The 15,136-nt window shown below is 56.8% G+C and overlaps 1 protein-coding gene across 1 annotated transcript; it reads right to left on the reverse strand.

Moving 5' to 3' along the window:
- Positions 1-2,997: 2,997 nt before the first annotated feature.
- Positions 2,998-13,392, reverse strand: LOC131562084 (serine/threonine-protein kinase pim-2-like). Its single transcript, XM_058811661.1, has 7 exons — positions 13,163-13,392; positions 7,631-7,754; positions 4,910-5,497; positions 4,736-4,786; positions 4,172-4,538; positions 3,353-3,529; positions 2,998-3,104 (listed from the first exon to the last, which is right to left on the reverse strand). The coding sequence occupies exons 1-7, from the start codon at positions 13,390-13,392 to the stop codon at positions 2,998-3,000; spliced, it is 1,644 nt and encodes a 547-aa protein (XP_058667644.1).
- Between the last annotated feature and the right edge of the window lie 1,744 nt (positions 13,393-15,136).

Raw genomic sequence — 15,136 nt, forward strand, 5'->3', positions numbered from 1 at the left:
TTGCCTGCTTCTGTCCCTCTTGCTGTGCCCTCTGTTCCCCCAGGGCTCGCTGGCTGCTGCCCAGGACTGTGGCACTGGCACAGATCCAGTGCTCCAGAGCCTCCTTTCTGTGCCCTTGCAGCTGCCTGGGCACAGCAGCCTTTTCCATCTGGAAGCTCCCCATGGACAGGGAGTGCCCAGCTCCGTTCCTTGCACAGCCTCCAGGAGCCCAGGGCTGCCATCTCCAGTCCCTGCTGGCCCTGGGGGCTCCCAGGTGCCTCAGGCTGCTGTGACACCGCTGCACACGGGAGGGAAGAGGGGCAGGGGCTGTGCTCAAAGTCAGCTCCATGTGCTGCTGCTGCTGCTGTGGGGTCATTTGTGCAGCCCTGTCTGCCCAGAGTCAGGGATCAGATGCTGCCAGTCTCTTCCAGCCCTGGCTGCTCAGAGTTTGGGCCTTGGAGCCCCAGGTGGCCAAAGGCAGCTGCTGCTGGTCCCTCTGTGTGCTCGAGTTCAGCAGTGCTGCTCCATCAGTCTGTGCCCAGCAACGGGGAAAAGCCTCAGCCCTGCAGGGCCAGGAGCTGCCGGGCTCTGCCTGAGCAGCTCAGCCAGCAGGAAGGGAGCTGCTCCACATGGGAACCAGGAGCAAAGGACATTCCTTTTATAGGACATGTTTTCGATTTAGAGGGAAAAAAAAGGAAAAAGGAAAAAAATAGGTAAATTGTAAAAGATAAGAATAAAATCCAAGTGTTAGTGAAAAAACATAACACAATGTTAGTGAAAAAACCAAAACATAAATGCAAAGATACATTCTTTGCATTAAGAGGTAAATGATCTTTTTCAGAAGAGAACTCAGTTCTTTACATTGTAAATGTGCTGATGGCATGGATCCATCTTACTGACCTCAGCAGCCTCTTAAAAGATTTTGGGCTTTTTTCCCAACACTGGTATTTGAAATTGTGCTCGAAGCAAGAGGAAATTGCTTTGTGCCCTTCCAGCTCCAAGCAGGACTGGGAATGGAAACTCTGTCAAAGCCCAAATCCTTTAGAAGATGACCTTCCTTCTCACCCTGCAAATGAGCTGCACATTCCCTTTGAAACTGCCAGGAGTTTCTTAGAGTCACAAAGTCCCACTTACGGATTTTTGCTCTGGTTTGGAAGTGCAGAAGGGCAATTCTCCATCCACCAGCTCCAGACTGCACTGCCTCAGGAGCACGGCCCACTCGCCAGCTTTGGCCCACTCGTGGCACTGCTAGAGGAGGAACAAAGTGCAATTGCACAATTCCAGCCAATCAAGAAGGAAGAATGGGACAGACAAAACACCCTGTGCAGATCCAGGCGTTCAGCTGGGACTGTGGAGAGTTTGGGTCCTTGCCAGTTGGATGTGTGTCCCCAGCTGCAATCTCTGGGCCTGCAGCAGAGTCTCACTCACCTGCCAAAGCAGAAAGCTCAGGCTCTGTGCTCACAACGGGCTCGTCTGATGCAGAGCTGTCAGAGCAATGTGAGGGCAGAGCCAGCCCAGCTGGGCCCAGGGCTGAGCCCAGCTGAGCCCTGGCAGAGCCCAGAGCAGCCTCAGCAGCCGCAGAGCCCGGCTGCAAGGAGAGAAAGCAGAAACCGCCCGTCAGCTGAGGGCTCCTGTGCCCTTGTGCCAAGGCCTGCGGTGCCCAGGCCATGCTGGCTGTGCCCAGAGCTGTGCCCAGAGCTGCCCATCCCTGCTGCCTTTGGCACAGAGCAGGAGGGCAGCACATGTGCCCAGCCTGCAGCCAGCCAGGGCACATCCAGCCCTCAGCAGCTGCCCAGAGCAGGATGCTCCTGTGCTCGCTGCCAGCTCCCAAAAGCTCTGATCCCACCCTGCCAAGCACACAGGGACCCACCTCACGCCAGCCACGGCTGCAAGAAAAGCTGCTCCCAAACCATGGCCTCAGCCTTCTTCAAGGGCACGGCCCATCCACCCCACAGCTGCTCCCAAACACTTCCCCATCCACACTGGACCACCTCGAATGCTTCCTCTGGAATAACAAACAACACATTATTGAAAAGAGTTTAGAGACAAAAAGGGAAAAAAAGAAAAACGGTAAAAACTCTTATCTCTGTCAGGCCCTTGAGGAAGGCCCAACCCCTACATGGTAGGGAAAAACCCAGCCATGGCTGTGAGAAACCCACACTTTCTCTCTTTCCCCCTGCACTGCCCCCCCAAAATCACGGTGACCCCAAAGCAAACAAGGGCAGTGGAGCAGCCCAGCCCTTCCTTGCCTGCACAGCAAAGCAGCTGTGCACAGGTTCTGGAGTCCCACCTCTGCTCCCACCATGGGGCTTTGTTTGTGTCAGGCTGGCTGCCCCAGCCCCAGCCCGGGGCACGGTGGGTGCTGGGGCTGTTGGCAGGGCCAGGAGCCCACTCCCATTTCGTACCCACCCCAGCCCATCCTCCCAGCCCTGCCAAAAGCAGCTGGGCAGCCACTGAAGAATGAGTTGCATCTGCCCCAGCAAAGGGGGAGCCTTTGGTTCCCCGCCATGCTGGGCAATGCCCAAATCTGGCAGAATTTCCCTGGGTGGGGACTCACCTGCAAATTCCCTGTGGAGTTTGGCTTTGAAGAAGGTGCCAGAATCAAAGTCCATCACCTTCAGCCTCCCGTGGCCAGGCTGAGAAGAGCTTGTCATTACTGATGTCACCCTTGCTGTCTCCAGCAGCAGCAGCAGCAGCATCATCCCCACCCGGTACAGCTTCTCCAGGGGCTCCTTCTCCTTCCCTGGGGGCAGACCAGGCTCTCAGGGCTCTGCCCAGGGCCCCAGCTGTCAGGGAACCAGGACAAGCAAAACCAGCTGGGATGGCGGCCACCAGTGCTGGGCAGAGCAGCTCAGCTCCAGCACAAGGGCTGCGTGTTCCCATCCCATGACCCCGGTGCTGTGACACTGGCAGCACAAAAAACTCTGGGTTCCTTTTCTTCTGACTGCCAAGGCACATGTGGAGTAGGAACTTACCAGGGCTCTGGATCAAAGTGTGCCTGTGGCTCTCTCCCTTCTTCTATGGCAGAGGAATATCCCACATCCAAGGATCACAGAACAGGTCTTCCAGTGTGGGTCTGTCCAAGGAGTTCACGGATAAACACCACCTGATCAGGTCTTTGCACTCTGGGGAGAAAAAGCAGAAACTGAAGGTCAGCCAGAGAAGGCTCCTGTCTGCTTTGCCCCACTATTCCCATTCCCAGGCCATGCTGGATGTGCTCAGAGCTGGGCCTAAACTTTCCCATCAATTCCCTGTTTTGGAGGAGAGCAGGACATGTGCCACCTCCTCAGCAGCTGCCAGAGCGGGATGCCCACGACCCCGCTGCTGGCTCCCAGCACTGGCATTCCCCCCGTGCCCAGACAAGAGGATCCACCTTGAGAGAGCCGTTGTGGCAGCGGGAGCTGGCCCCAGCTGAGGTTCTGGCCCCTCCTGAAAGGGTGCTCCCCGCAGACCATCTGGTGCAGCAGGATGCCCAGGGACCAGACCGTTGCTGCCTCGCCATGGTACCAGCCAAAGTCGTTCCATTCCGGGGGGCTGTACGACAGTGTTCCTATGGAATACAGATGGAGTTCATCAGGGGGATGCTGCTGCTCCCAGAGCCTGGCCCCAGCATCCCTGCACCTGCGGGGGCTGCATCAGGGGCACCCAGGGTGACCACTGCCCTCTCGCCAGCACCTGGGACTTGTGCACAAAGTTAGGGTTGGAAAAGAAGCCTCTGGTGCTGGAAGAGGGCAGCCCTGGCTAGGCTCAACCATGACATGCAAAGGAAAAACCCACTCCATGCTGGGGAAAAAACCTGCCCATATCCTCCCTGCCTGCATTGCCCCAAAAATATTATGAAGCCAAGGGAAACAGGGCGAGTGGAGCAGTCCAAGCCCTTCCTCTCATCTGCACACCAAAGTGGCTGGGGCACAGGTTCCGCCCTCCCTCTCTGCTACCCCCACCCACGGGGGGTTTGGTCGGGCTGGCTGCCCCAGCCAAGCCCCAGTCCTGGGCAGAGTGGCTGGCAAAGGCTGCCAGCAGGGCTGGAAGATGGCTGCCCACCCAGCCCTGCTCTAAAGCAACTCAGCTGAAGATTCAGTGCCCTGACTGGCAGCAAAAGGGAGAATCCCCGCTGCCACAGCCAGCTTGGGCTGGGAGATGTTGGGGCATGAGATGTCAGCAGCGGGAGCACAGCCCTGTGTAGGCTCACCTGCAAAGTGAGTGTAGACTGTGTCCTGCAGGTAGGTGCCACAGCCAAAGTCAATCAGTTTGGCCTGCCCGGTGTCCAGGTCAACCAGGATGTTCTCTGGCTTGATGTCCCTGTGCAGGACCCCGCAGCTGGTGCAGTGCCGCACGGCCTCCAGCACCTGGCGGAACAGCTCCCGCGCCTCCTCCTCGGGCAGGAACCGCCGTGCCCGAATGAAACGCTGCAGGTCCTGACACTGCTCTGGCCGCTCCAGCACCATCACGATGCAGTTGGGGAGCTCGAGCCACTCCAGCAGCTGGACCACACCGGGGAAGCCAGTAGACACCTTGGTCAGCAGCACAACCTCCAGGGGTGCGCTGGTGCCGTCGGGCTGCGGAAGGAGCACGACGCCGTCAGTGGGGCCGATGCCGTGCCGGGCCTGGGGAAGCCCTCAGCCAGCCCGGGATGCTCTGCGCCCTGCGCTGGCCCCACGCCCGCTCTCCCTCGGGGCGTCCTGGCGGCTCCCACCGTGCCGGGCCCCGGCTCATCCCCGGCCGGCAGCCCCGGCTGCTGGCCCCGCTCACTCACCAGCTCGCCCCAGTGCCGGACGCGGTTCCGTGGCACCCTTTTGATGGCCACCTGCAAGCCAAGGGCAGCAGCGGGGTGAGCTCGCTGCCCGCACTGCGAGCCCCATCCTCCGCTCTCCGCCCTCCTCCTCCTGCATCCCCTCCTCCTGCGCCCGCCGCCGGCCCCGCCGCTCACCGGGGCGCCGTCCGAGAGCCTCGTGGCCGCGAAGACTCTGCCGAAGCCGCCGCGTCCCAGCAGCGATCCCAGCCGGTACCGCTCCTGCAGGGCCTCCTGCGCCGTCCCTGCGGGCGGGACGCGGCTGTCAGAGCTCGGCCCGGGGCCAGCAACGGCCCCCGAGCGCCCCTCACCCGCCCCGGGCCGGCCATGCCCGGGCGTTCGCTCCCGGGAACGCGGCACGGGAGGCTCGGGGCCGGCGGCCGCGCTGCCGAGCGGCGGAGCTCGGGCCGGGGAAGCCGCAGTGGAGGCGGCGGGAGCGGCCGCGCCGCGTGTGTGCTCCGCGGGCCCCGGGAGAAGCCGGGGCCGGGGCCGGCGCCGGGGCTGTGGCCGGGGCCGGGGCCGAGGTCGGGTCGGGGGCCGGGCTCGGGCCAGGCGGAGCCGAAGGGCGGCGATGCCGCCCCAGCCCCAGGCACTGATGCCCGCCCAGCAGCGCCACCGCCAGTACGGCCAGAGCCGGGCGGAGGCGAGACCGCGGCGGGACGGCCGGGGCCGGGCACGGGGCAGCCCCGCCCGGGGCCGGGGGCGGGCCGGGGGCATGGCCCTGCCCTGCAGGGGAGAGGGAGGCGGGGAGAGGAGAGGGACGCCGGACAAGGGACCCCGAGAGAAGGGTGCCCGACAGCGGGAAAGGGAGAGAAAGAGAAAGAAGAAGAGAAAGAAAAAGAGAAATAGAAAGAGTGCTTAAAACTATCTGTTTGCTGCTGCTGCTGTCGCCGCTGCTGCTGCCGCCGCTGCCGCCGCTGCAACTGAAGCACCGGGGCCGTTCGTCCCCGTGTCCGTTCCCCGCTCGCCCCACGAGCCCCACGTTCGAGCCCCGCGCGCCCCGGGGACAGCCCCTCCGTCTGCCCAAACACGGGAACTTTGCAGCCTTGAGCCCAAATGCAGAGCCCTGACTCCTGCACGCTGGCACAGCGATCCCCTCGCTCGCTGCTGGGCATTGTCCTTGCTGAGGGGCAAACACTGTCGGGACACTTCCCTTGGGGTAGGATTCCTACCTGAGCCCAGCACTGCACTTACATCTCCAGTGTTGCTTTGCAGTAAAAACAGGGGAAGGAAAACTGTGTGTGGCTCATGGTATTTTAGTGTCTAAAAATCACTACGTCATCGATCTTAGAGATGAGATGCATCTGGAATTACTGGGATGCAACATGAAAAAGGGGAGCATAGAAATAGATAAGGGAAAACATCTTAGATTGTTTCTTTCATTTTTATTTTACTTCTGGAAAGCTGTTTCAGTTTTCCAGGAATCTCCTCCTGTCTGCTCTCCCCAAGAACCTCTCATGGAGAACGAGGTCAAGTTTCTGTTGCAAGATTTTCCATCAGGAAATTATGCTACATGTGAAGTTTTCATTGTGACTGTTCTGGTTTAGGGCAAATTTTGGGAGGAAATCTCCAAAAGGGGTCCATCTAGAAAGCAAGTTCAAGCGTCCCCTCCCCGACTAGTTCAGGAAAAGACTTCCCTTGAGAAAAGTTAAAAACCCCAGTTTGTTTAACAAGTAAAGTATTCACAAGCATGAAAAATGAATAATATTAAATAAAACCTCGGACAGTGCTGAAGAGATGGCAAATTCAGAAGGTCCTTTTTGTGGGTTGTAGTTGGCTCACTCGGTCTCTTCTAAGTCCCTCTGGTGCTGGAATGCAGTGTCCCAGAGCTCGGGGGGCCACAGGTGTGAGCTGCTGCTGCCGGTGTTTTTCTGGGTTTTCAGTCCAGAGCAGGTGTAAACAGTTCCAAGAAAAAAGAAAGTCACAGTCCAAGGAACTTCCCTGCCCCAGCTAGCTAAAAAACAATTGCTAGACATGGGCTGTGAAGGCATCAGGAAGTTTCCAAGTCTGAGCACTGGTGGTCTCAGCTAACACCAGAGCTGGATGGTGCTGGAGCCAGAACCTGCAGATTTCCAAATTTTGGCTGTCTGTGCCAGCAAATCGCTGGACTTGGGCTGTGCCAGCACTAGGAAGTTTTCAGATCTGGGCACTGGCGTTGCCAGCAAACACCAGATCTAGGTGACGTCGTTGCCAGTGATAGAAATCTGCTGGATTTGTGCTCTGCTGGCACTGAGAAATTTCCAAATCTGGGTTCTGGTTACATGAAACGCAAGATGTGGGTGGTGCCAGAGCCAGTAAGAGGAAGCTGCCACAGGTTTTGGATTTCTGTGCCAGCAAATTGCTGCACTTGGGCTGTGCCAGAATTGGGAAATTTCCAGATCTGGGCACTGGCAGTGCCAGCAAACAGCCCATTTCAGGCTCCAGGCTCCAGGCAGGACTGTATCTGGATGCCTTCCTCTTTGTCTTCCTTCTTTCCTTCCTTATTTCTTGGGATCCTGCGGCCAGCAAACTCCAGATTGTGCAGTGCTGGCAAGGGGAAATTGACAGGTTTTAGCTTACTTTGCCAACAAATTCTGGACATGGGTGGTGCCAGAAGAGGGAAATTGCCAGATGTGGGCACTGGCAGTGCCAGCGCACACCAGATCTGGGTAGGGAATGTGCCAGCACCAGGAAATTGCCAAATGCTAACTTTCAGTGCCAGCATATTGCTGGAATTATGCTGTGCAGGAACCTGAAAAATTCTGGATCTGGGCACTTGTGGTGTCAGCAAACACAAGACTGGGTTGCTGTAGGTACCAGGTATTTGCAAGGTTTTGGCTTTCTTTGCCAGAAATCACTAGACTTGGGCTGTGCTGGCACCGGGCTATTCCCGTATCTGGGCACTGGTGGTGCCAGCAAACACCGGATCTTGGCATTGCCAATGACAGTAGCAGGGAATTGCCACATTTTGGCTTTCTTGACCAGAAAATTGCTGGACTTGGCTCTGCCAGAACAGGGAAATATCCAGATCTGAGCACTGGCAGTGGCAGCAAACACCAGGTCTGGGCACCTGTATTGGCATCAGGAAATTGCCGGATTTTGGCTTTCTGTGCCAGCAAATTGCTGGACTTGGGCTGTGCCAGGACAGGGAAATTTCAAGATCGGGGCGCTTGTGCAGCAAACACCAGATCTGGGTGGTGCTGGTGGCAGCACCGGGAAGCTGCTGGGTTCTGGCTTTCTTTGCCAGAAAATTGCTGCATTTAGGTTTTGCTGGCACTGAGAAATTTCCAGATGCTAATTTTCTATGCCAGCAAACTGCTGGAATTAGGCTGTGCAGGCATCTGAAACATTCCTGATCTGGGTACTGGTGGTGTCAGCAAACCCGAGATCGGGTTGCTGTAGGTACCAGGTCTTTGCTTGGTTTTGGATTTCTTTGCCAGCAAGTTGCTGGACTTGGGCTGTACCAGAATAGGGAAATATCAAGATCTGGGAACTGGCAGTGCCAGCAAACACCACATTTCAGGAAGGACTGGATCTGGACCCGTTCCCTCCCTGCCTCCCTCCTTTAGCAAGGTGCCAGAGGGGCTGGACAGCAGCCAGACAGAAAGGGACCTGGGGGCACTGATGGACAGCAGGCTGGACATGAGCCAGCAGTGTGCCCAGGTGGCCAAGAAGGCCAATGGCTCCTGGCCTGGATCAGGAATGGTGTGGCCAGCAGGAGCAGGGCAGGGATTCTTCCCCTGTGCTCAGCACTGCTTGGGCAGCACCTCGAGTGCTGTTTGCATTTCTGGACCCCCCAATTTTGGAAGGACATGGAGGGGCTGGAGCGTGTCCAGAGAAGGGCAACAAGGCGGGGGGTTGGGGGGGGGATCTGGAGCACAAGAGCTGTGAGGAGCGGCTGAGGGAGCTGCTGGGGTTGTTTATCCTGGAGGAGAGGAGGCCCAGAGGAGACAAGGCAGTGTCAGGGCACAGGTTGGACTTGATGATCTCCATGGCCTGTTCCACCCTTGCTGATTCTGAGATTCTCTGAAACCACCCTTGGAGCAGTTGCAGGATGAGCCCTGGGCCTCCTCTTCAGAAGCTCCAGCAGCCCAGGTCCCTCAGCTTCTCCTGCCAGCCCCAAAGCCCATCCTGTCAGTCCTGCAGAGCCTCTGCAGCTCCTCCTCACTGCCCAGAACAGGGAGCCCCAGAGCCAGACACAGCAGCCCAGATGTGCCCCCCTGGCCTGGGGTGCCTCTGGCAAGGGAGCAGCACCAGGCACTGCAGGAGCCTGCAGACAATTGATCTGAAGGCCAAAGCTCCTTAGCTCCTTCTGAAAGAGCAGGAACAGTTCCTCATTCCAGAGTGGTGGAATGCTGGGCACCGCAGCTCCGGGTGAGGACTGGACACAAGTTTGCTCCCACTGAGTGCTGGGATGGGTTCTGCAGGAGCTCTGGGCTCCTGTGCTTGCCAGGCACAACGAGGAGAGAAGGAGCCAAGTGCACTGATGTGGGAAATGGGTTTGTAGAAAGTTTTTAGAGCCTAATAGAAGGCCCACAAAATATGAATCTGTATATAAATCTTGAGACAAGGAATGCTAACTTAAAATTTTCCATGGAATAGGACAGATATTGTTGATAGAGTAATGGAGCTAGAAAAATATTTCTAAAGATGGCCTTGCAAATAAGACTTTGGAAAAACAGAGCTATGAAAGATGCATTGTAGTGGGACCCACAAGGGGTATTTTTAAATAATTGGCTTTAACGCATCTACAACATGGCATGGCAAAAGGCTGAAAGACCAAGAAACACTTATAATGTAAAATATTTAGGAAGTAGTTGGCTTCTGATTGTGATGGCGTGAATGATAACATCTGTATTGTCTCACCCTTCTCATGAGACTGAAAATGGAATAAAAGTTTTTAAAACACCTCTCAGTTGCCCCATCTCTAGGTCAAGAAAAGAGTATTATCCAACACACTGACACACCTTTGCCTTAAGCATAGCCCAGCCTGGACCAAACACACTGAAAGGTTTGCACTTTGGCCCATGTCTCGAAACATCAGGTCTGCTGTTTGACAACTCAGGTTGGGTTTGTGTCAAGGAGTTCCCTCAGAAATACTGGGTTTGTCTTCCTCTGTGCCTTCCCCTCAGCAGCCTTGGGGATGCTCCTGTGTGAAGCCATCTGTCTCACACAGTTTCAGACAACTTCAAACAGGATACCGTGCAATAAGTCGTCTCCTCTAAAGTGTGCCAACAATCCCTTTCCAGCAATAGGAAATTATTACTGATAGATGAAAGTGGAAAACCCCCAACAGTTTATTATCAAACAGAATCCCCCATGACACGCGTTCCAAGAAGGCGCCGGGGTCTCTCTCGGAAGAACAGGAGCTGTCACGGAGCAGTTCCAGCAGCTGATGGAAGCTCGGGGACTCATCCGGTGTCGGCTTTCTCCCACGGCAGAGCTCCATGGAGCGGGCAGGGCAGTGAAGCAGCTGGGCTGGAGCCCCTCGCTGCCTTGTCTCCCCGGCGTGGCTCAGCCCACAGACTCTCGGGCTGGGAGCGGGGCCGCTCCGCTCCTGCCGGCACCGTGTCCCTGGGCTTGGACAAACAGTTTCCTGCCAGGAGAGCCCTGCACACTGCTCCACAGATCTTTCATAAAGGCCCAAACCAACTCCAAACACTCTGTCTGCAGCAGCTTTGCACAAAGGGCTGCAGCAATCCGGGACAGCTGCAAGTGAGTGTCGGAAGGCTCTTGTCTTGTTCCTGACAGCAGAATTCTTGATGATCTGATGCAGTTTTATTCAGATGTAACATGAGAGCGGAGGTTTTTTGTTAAAATATTTCATGATGAGTAACAAGCCTTGGGTGCATGAGGTACAGGACTGACATGCCAAAGCATGAGCATATCCTCCAAAGTGGCCAGTTTAATTGCCCATTTTATTACTCTTGTATTTACTCCACACTAATAAGGAAAACCAAGCTCTGCTTGGAGGCAAAACAGGCATGGGATACACTACAGTCCCTCGCAGGCTCAGCAGGGCTGGCAGTGACACAGCAGGCCGTCTGCTTCACTGTGAACCACTACAGAGCTGCATCCCAATCTGGTTTAGGTAGCGTGGTATAATTAAGAGCTCCCTTTCTGCAGGAGATACAAAAAGGAGATCCCAAATGATCTTCTGCAAACAAGGTGCAAACAACACAGCTGCACTGCTGTCCCGGATAAATATACATACAGGTGAACTTTGCCAAAGCAGTGCATCATTTCCCAGTGAAATACATGACCTTTTCTTAGCTATGGAATTGTGATTGAAGACACCTGTGAGCCAGATCAGTGGGAGATTGCAAAGGAGCAAAGCTTTGGGATTTGGGCACACTTCTCTTGGTTTCTTTGCTCAGGCCTTTGGTGAGCACAGAACACACCTAGGTAGAAAACCTTTGACTAGACAGGATCTTTTGGATCCATTGTCCCCCAAACGTGTCAATGTGTGGCCCCGTTGTAATGCCAAGTAACAAAGAGCAGCACAGATGACACAAAGAAAACATGGCCAAAGAGGAATAGGAGAGGCCCAATGAGGAAAGGATGTGGTGAGACACTGGCACATTGAGTGAGCTGCACTCCCATAATCTCTAGGCTAGCAGGTCCTGGTCTCACTTTCTCCTTTTGGTTTTTTCAATTGTGTTTATTTATTTACTATTTTTCATCATCAAAATAAAATAGCTAGAATTAAAAAAAAAAACCTCATAAAAACTTAAAGACAGAATCAAAAGACATTAATTCAAAACGAACCCTAACCCCAACCCCAACAACAACCCCAACCCTAACCCTAACTGGGGTCGTGTTTTCCTAATTTTCCCCATTTTTCCCCCAATGTTTCCCCACCGTGTCTCGGATTCCCCCCCGATATTCCTTCCGGGGATCCCCGGCCGTGTCCAGTTCTTTACCCCGATCCCGCCCGGCCGTGCCCGGTTCTTTACCCCGATCCCACCCGGCCATGCCCGGTTCTTTTCCCCGATCCCACCCGGCCGTGCCCGGTTCTTTTCCCCGATCCCGCCCGGCCATGCCCGGTTCTTTTCCCCGATCCCACCCGGCCGTGCCCGGTTCTTTACCCCGGTCGCGCCCGGCCGTGCCCGGTTCTTTTCCCCGATCCCGCCCGGCCGTGCCCGGTTCTTTACCCCGATCCCGCCCGGCCGTGCCCGGTTCTTTTCCCCGATCCCTCCCGGCCGTGCCCGGTTCTTTTCCCCGATCCCGCCCGGCCATGCCCGGTTCTTTTCCCCGATCCCACCCGGCCGTGCCCGGTTCTTTACCCCGGTCGCGCCCGGCCGTGCCCGGTTCTTTTCCCCGATCCCGCCCGGCCGTGCCCGGTTCTTTACCCCGATCCCGCCCGGCCGTGCCCGGTTCTTTTCCCCGATCCCTCCCGGCCGTGCCCGGTTCTTTTCCCCGATCCCACCCGGCCGTGCCCGGTTCTTTTCCCCGATCCCGCCCGGCCGTGTCCAGTTCTTTACCCCGGTCGCGCCCGGCCGTGCCCCGTTCTTTTCCCCGATCCCGCCCGGCCGTTCACGGCCCTCACCCGTCCCCGTGCCCGGGCCGGCCCTGGGGCTCTCCCTTGCTGGCCCCGGGCGGGTGCGGGAGAGAGAAAATCCAGTAAAATGGAACAAAACCCAATCCAACCGTGCGGGGTCTCGGTGTGGTTTGGGGTGCACAGCTGGGATTTGGGGCGTGCGGGTGGCACCTTGGGCTCCCTCCCGGGTGGGGTTTGGGGTCAGCTGGGGCCGGTTCGGGGCTCCCGTCGACAGAGGAGCCGGGCCCGGTCGGAGGAGTCCGCAGGGGATTTGGGGGCAGCTGAGCTGGTTTTGGGGGAAACGGGGGCATTTTGGGGGCTCCGAGATGAATGCTGGGATCACCTGGGGGCATTTTGGGGCTCCCGAGTGGGTTTTCGGGGCACTTGGAGGCATTTGGACAGTCCCGGAGGGATGCTGAGCTGAACTTGTGGCCGTTGCAGCTCAGCAAGGAAAGAAAAGGTAAAACAGAAAGCCTGAAAGCCAGGCAGAAAGAAATTCCTAATTTTTAACCCCAAAAATGCCGGTTGGAGCCCTAAACACTTCCAGATTTTCTCCCTGCAAGGACCCAAAATTCCCATTTCCCCCCCTTTCTCAGGCCCTACAAATGCAGGATTTTACCCCAAAAATCCGGAGATCCATCGCTGAAAGATTCGGGTTTTGAAGCCCAGAAATGCCGGGCTTGAACCCCAAACAATCCGATTTTGAACCCCAAATCTTCCCCAATTTGTTTCGCCTTCCAGGGCCCAAAGGTCCCGGTCTGGAACCCCCAGAGTCGCGATTTTCAAGCCAAACATTCCCAGGTTTTCACCCCCAAAATCCCCACCCAAATGCATGCCCAGAACGGGGGGGATTGAAGCCCAAAAGCCCCGACTTTTCGGGCCGGAGTTCCGGGAATTTCCCGCCGAAATGCCCCGGATGTTTCCCGCCAAAATGCTCAGGGCTTGCGGGCGCGGCAATGGTGGCGGCGGGATCGGCCCGGCTCAGGTTGGGGGTGTCCGCGGGGGGTTTGGGGGGAATCGGGGGGATTCTGGGGCTGCTGGGGGGATCGGGGGGCTGCCAGGCCGGTTTTGGGGTGAATCGGGGCCGTTTCTGGACTCCCATCGAGCGCGGCCGAACCGAGCGCGGCATAGGCGGCGGCGGGAAGGGGGCGGGGGGGGCAGCGGCGGCGGGAGCGGCCGGGGCGGGGCGGAGGTGTCCGGGGGGGATTTTGGGGGGATTTGCGGGGACTCTGGGACAATTGGGGGGATTTTGGGGCTCCGAGGCCGGTTCTGGGGGGGATTTGGGTGGGTTCTGGGCTCTCATAAGCGGCGCCGAGCCAAGCGCGGCAGAGGCGGCGGCGGGGGACGGGGGGCGCAGCAGCGGGAGCAGCCGGGCCAGGGTGGAGGCGTCCGGGGGGGGATTTGGGGGGAATTGGGGGGGATTTGGGGATGGTAGCCGAGGCTGGAGGGGTCCTGAGGCGATTTTGGGGGTAGTTGAGGCTTTTTGGGGGGAACTGGGGGGGGGGTTTGGGGCTCCCGGGTGAGGTTTTGGGGGGGTCCGTGAGGGGTCGTGGGCGTCCTGGATGGGATTTGGGGAGATGGGAGGGATTTTGGGGTGAATGTGGGGGATTTGGGGGCCGGCAGGTGAATCTTGGGGGGGAATTGGGCCATTGTGGGGGTCCCGAGTTGCTTTTCCCAATCTTTACCCCCAAGTTCCCGATATTTCGGCCGTCGGTGCCTGCGCCCGTTCCCCGCCGGCCCCACAAGCCCCACGTCCGAGCCCCACGCGCCCCCGGGACGGCCCCTGCGTCTGCCCCAACATGGAAAAGGGGAGCGCAGAAATAAATAGAGGAAAACATCTTGGATTGTTTCTTTCGTTTTCATTTCACTTCTGGAAAGCTGTTTCTGTTTTCCAGGAATCTTCTCCTGTCTGCTCTTCCCAAGAATCTCTCATGGAGAACAAGGTCAAGCTTCTGTCGCAAGATTTGCCACCAGGAAATGATGCCACTGGTGAAGTTTTCATGGTGACTGTTTGTGCTTGCTTAGGGCTAATTTTGGGAGGAAACCTCCAAAAGGGGTCCGCCTAGAAAGCGAATTCAAGTGGCCCCTGCCCCTACTAGTTCAGGAAAAGACTTCCCTTGAGAAAAGTGAAAAAAAACCCAGTTTATTTAACAAGTGAAGTATTCACAAGCATGAAAAATGAATAATATTAAATAAAGCCTCGGACAGTGCTGAAGAGATGGCAAATTCAGGAAGTCCTTTTTGTGGGTTGTAGTTGGCTCCCTCGGTCTCTTCTAAGTCCCTCTGGTGCTGGAATGCAGCGTCCCAGAGCTCGGGGGGCCACAGGTGTGAGCTGCTGCTGCCGGTGTTTGTCTGGGTTTTCAGTCCCAGAGCAGGTGTAAACAGTTCCAAGAAAAAGGAAAGTCACAGTTCCTCCACAGAAAGAGGAACTTCTCTTCCTAAGCTAGCTAAAACCAAATTGCTAGAGCTGGGCTGTGAAGGCACCGGGAAATTTCCACATCTGGGCACTGGCAGTCCAGCAAACACCAGAGCTGGATGGTGCTGGTGCCAGAACCTGCAAATTTCCAAATTTTGGCTGTCTGTGCCAGCAAATCGCTGCACTTGGGCTGTGCCAGCACCAGGAAGTTTTCAGATCTGGGCGCTGGCGCTGCCAGCCAACACCAGATGTGGGTGGCGTCATTGCCAGCGACAGAAATCTGCCAGATTTGGGCTCTGCTGGCACCGGGAAATTTCCAAATCTGGGTTCTGGTTACATGAAACACAAGATGTGGGGGCGGTGCCAGAGCCAGTAGCAGGAAGCTGCCACAGGTTTTGGATTTCTGTGCCAGCAAATTGCTGCACTTGGG

This window comes from Ammospiza caudacuta, chromosome 10, assembly GCF_027887145.1.
Source record: "Ammospiza caudacuta isolate bAmmCau1 chromosome 10, bAmmCau1.pri, whole genome shotgun sequence".
In the NCBI taxonomy this organism is placed as follows: Eukaryota; Metazoa; Chordata; class Aves; order Passeriformes; family Passerellidae; genus Ammospiza; species Ammospiza caudacuta.

Bases quoted from the DNA above. Each gene is read 5' to 3' on its own strand.
- LOC131562084 (XM_058811661.1), bottom strand. From the start codon at position 13,392: ATGGGAGTCCAGAAACGGCCCCGATTCACCCCAAAACCGGCCTGGCAG. The intron at 4,787-4,909 runs GTGAGCGGCGGG...CTTGGCTTGCAG, and splicing joins GGCTCTCGGACGGCGCCCCG to GTGGCCATCAAAAGGGTGCC. The intron at 4,539-4,735 runs GTGAGTGAGCGG...CTCCTTCCGCAG, and splicing joins TCCGGCACTGGGGCGAGCTG to CCCGACGGCACCAGCGCACC.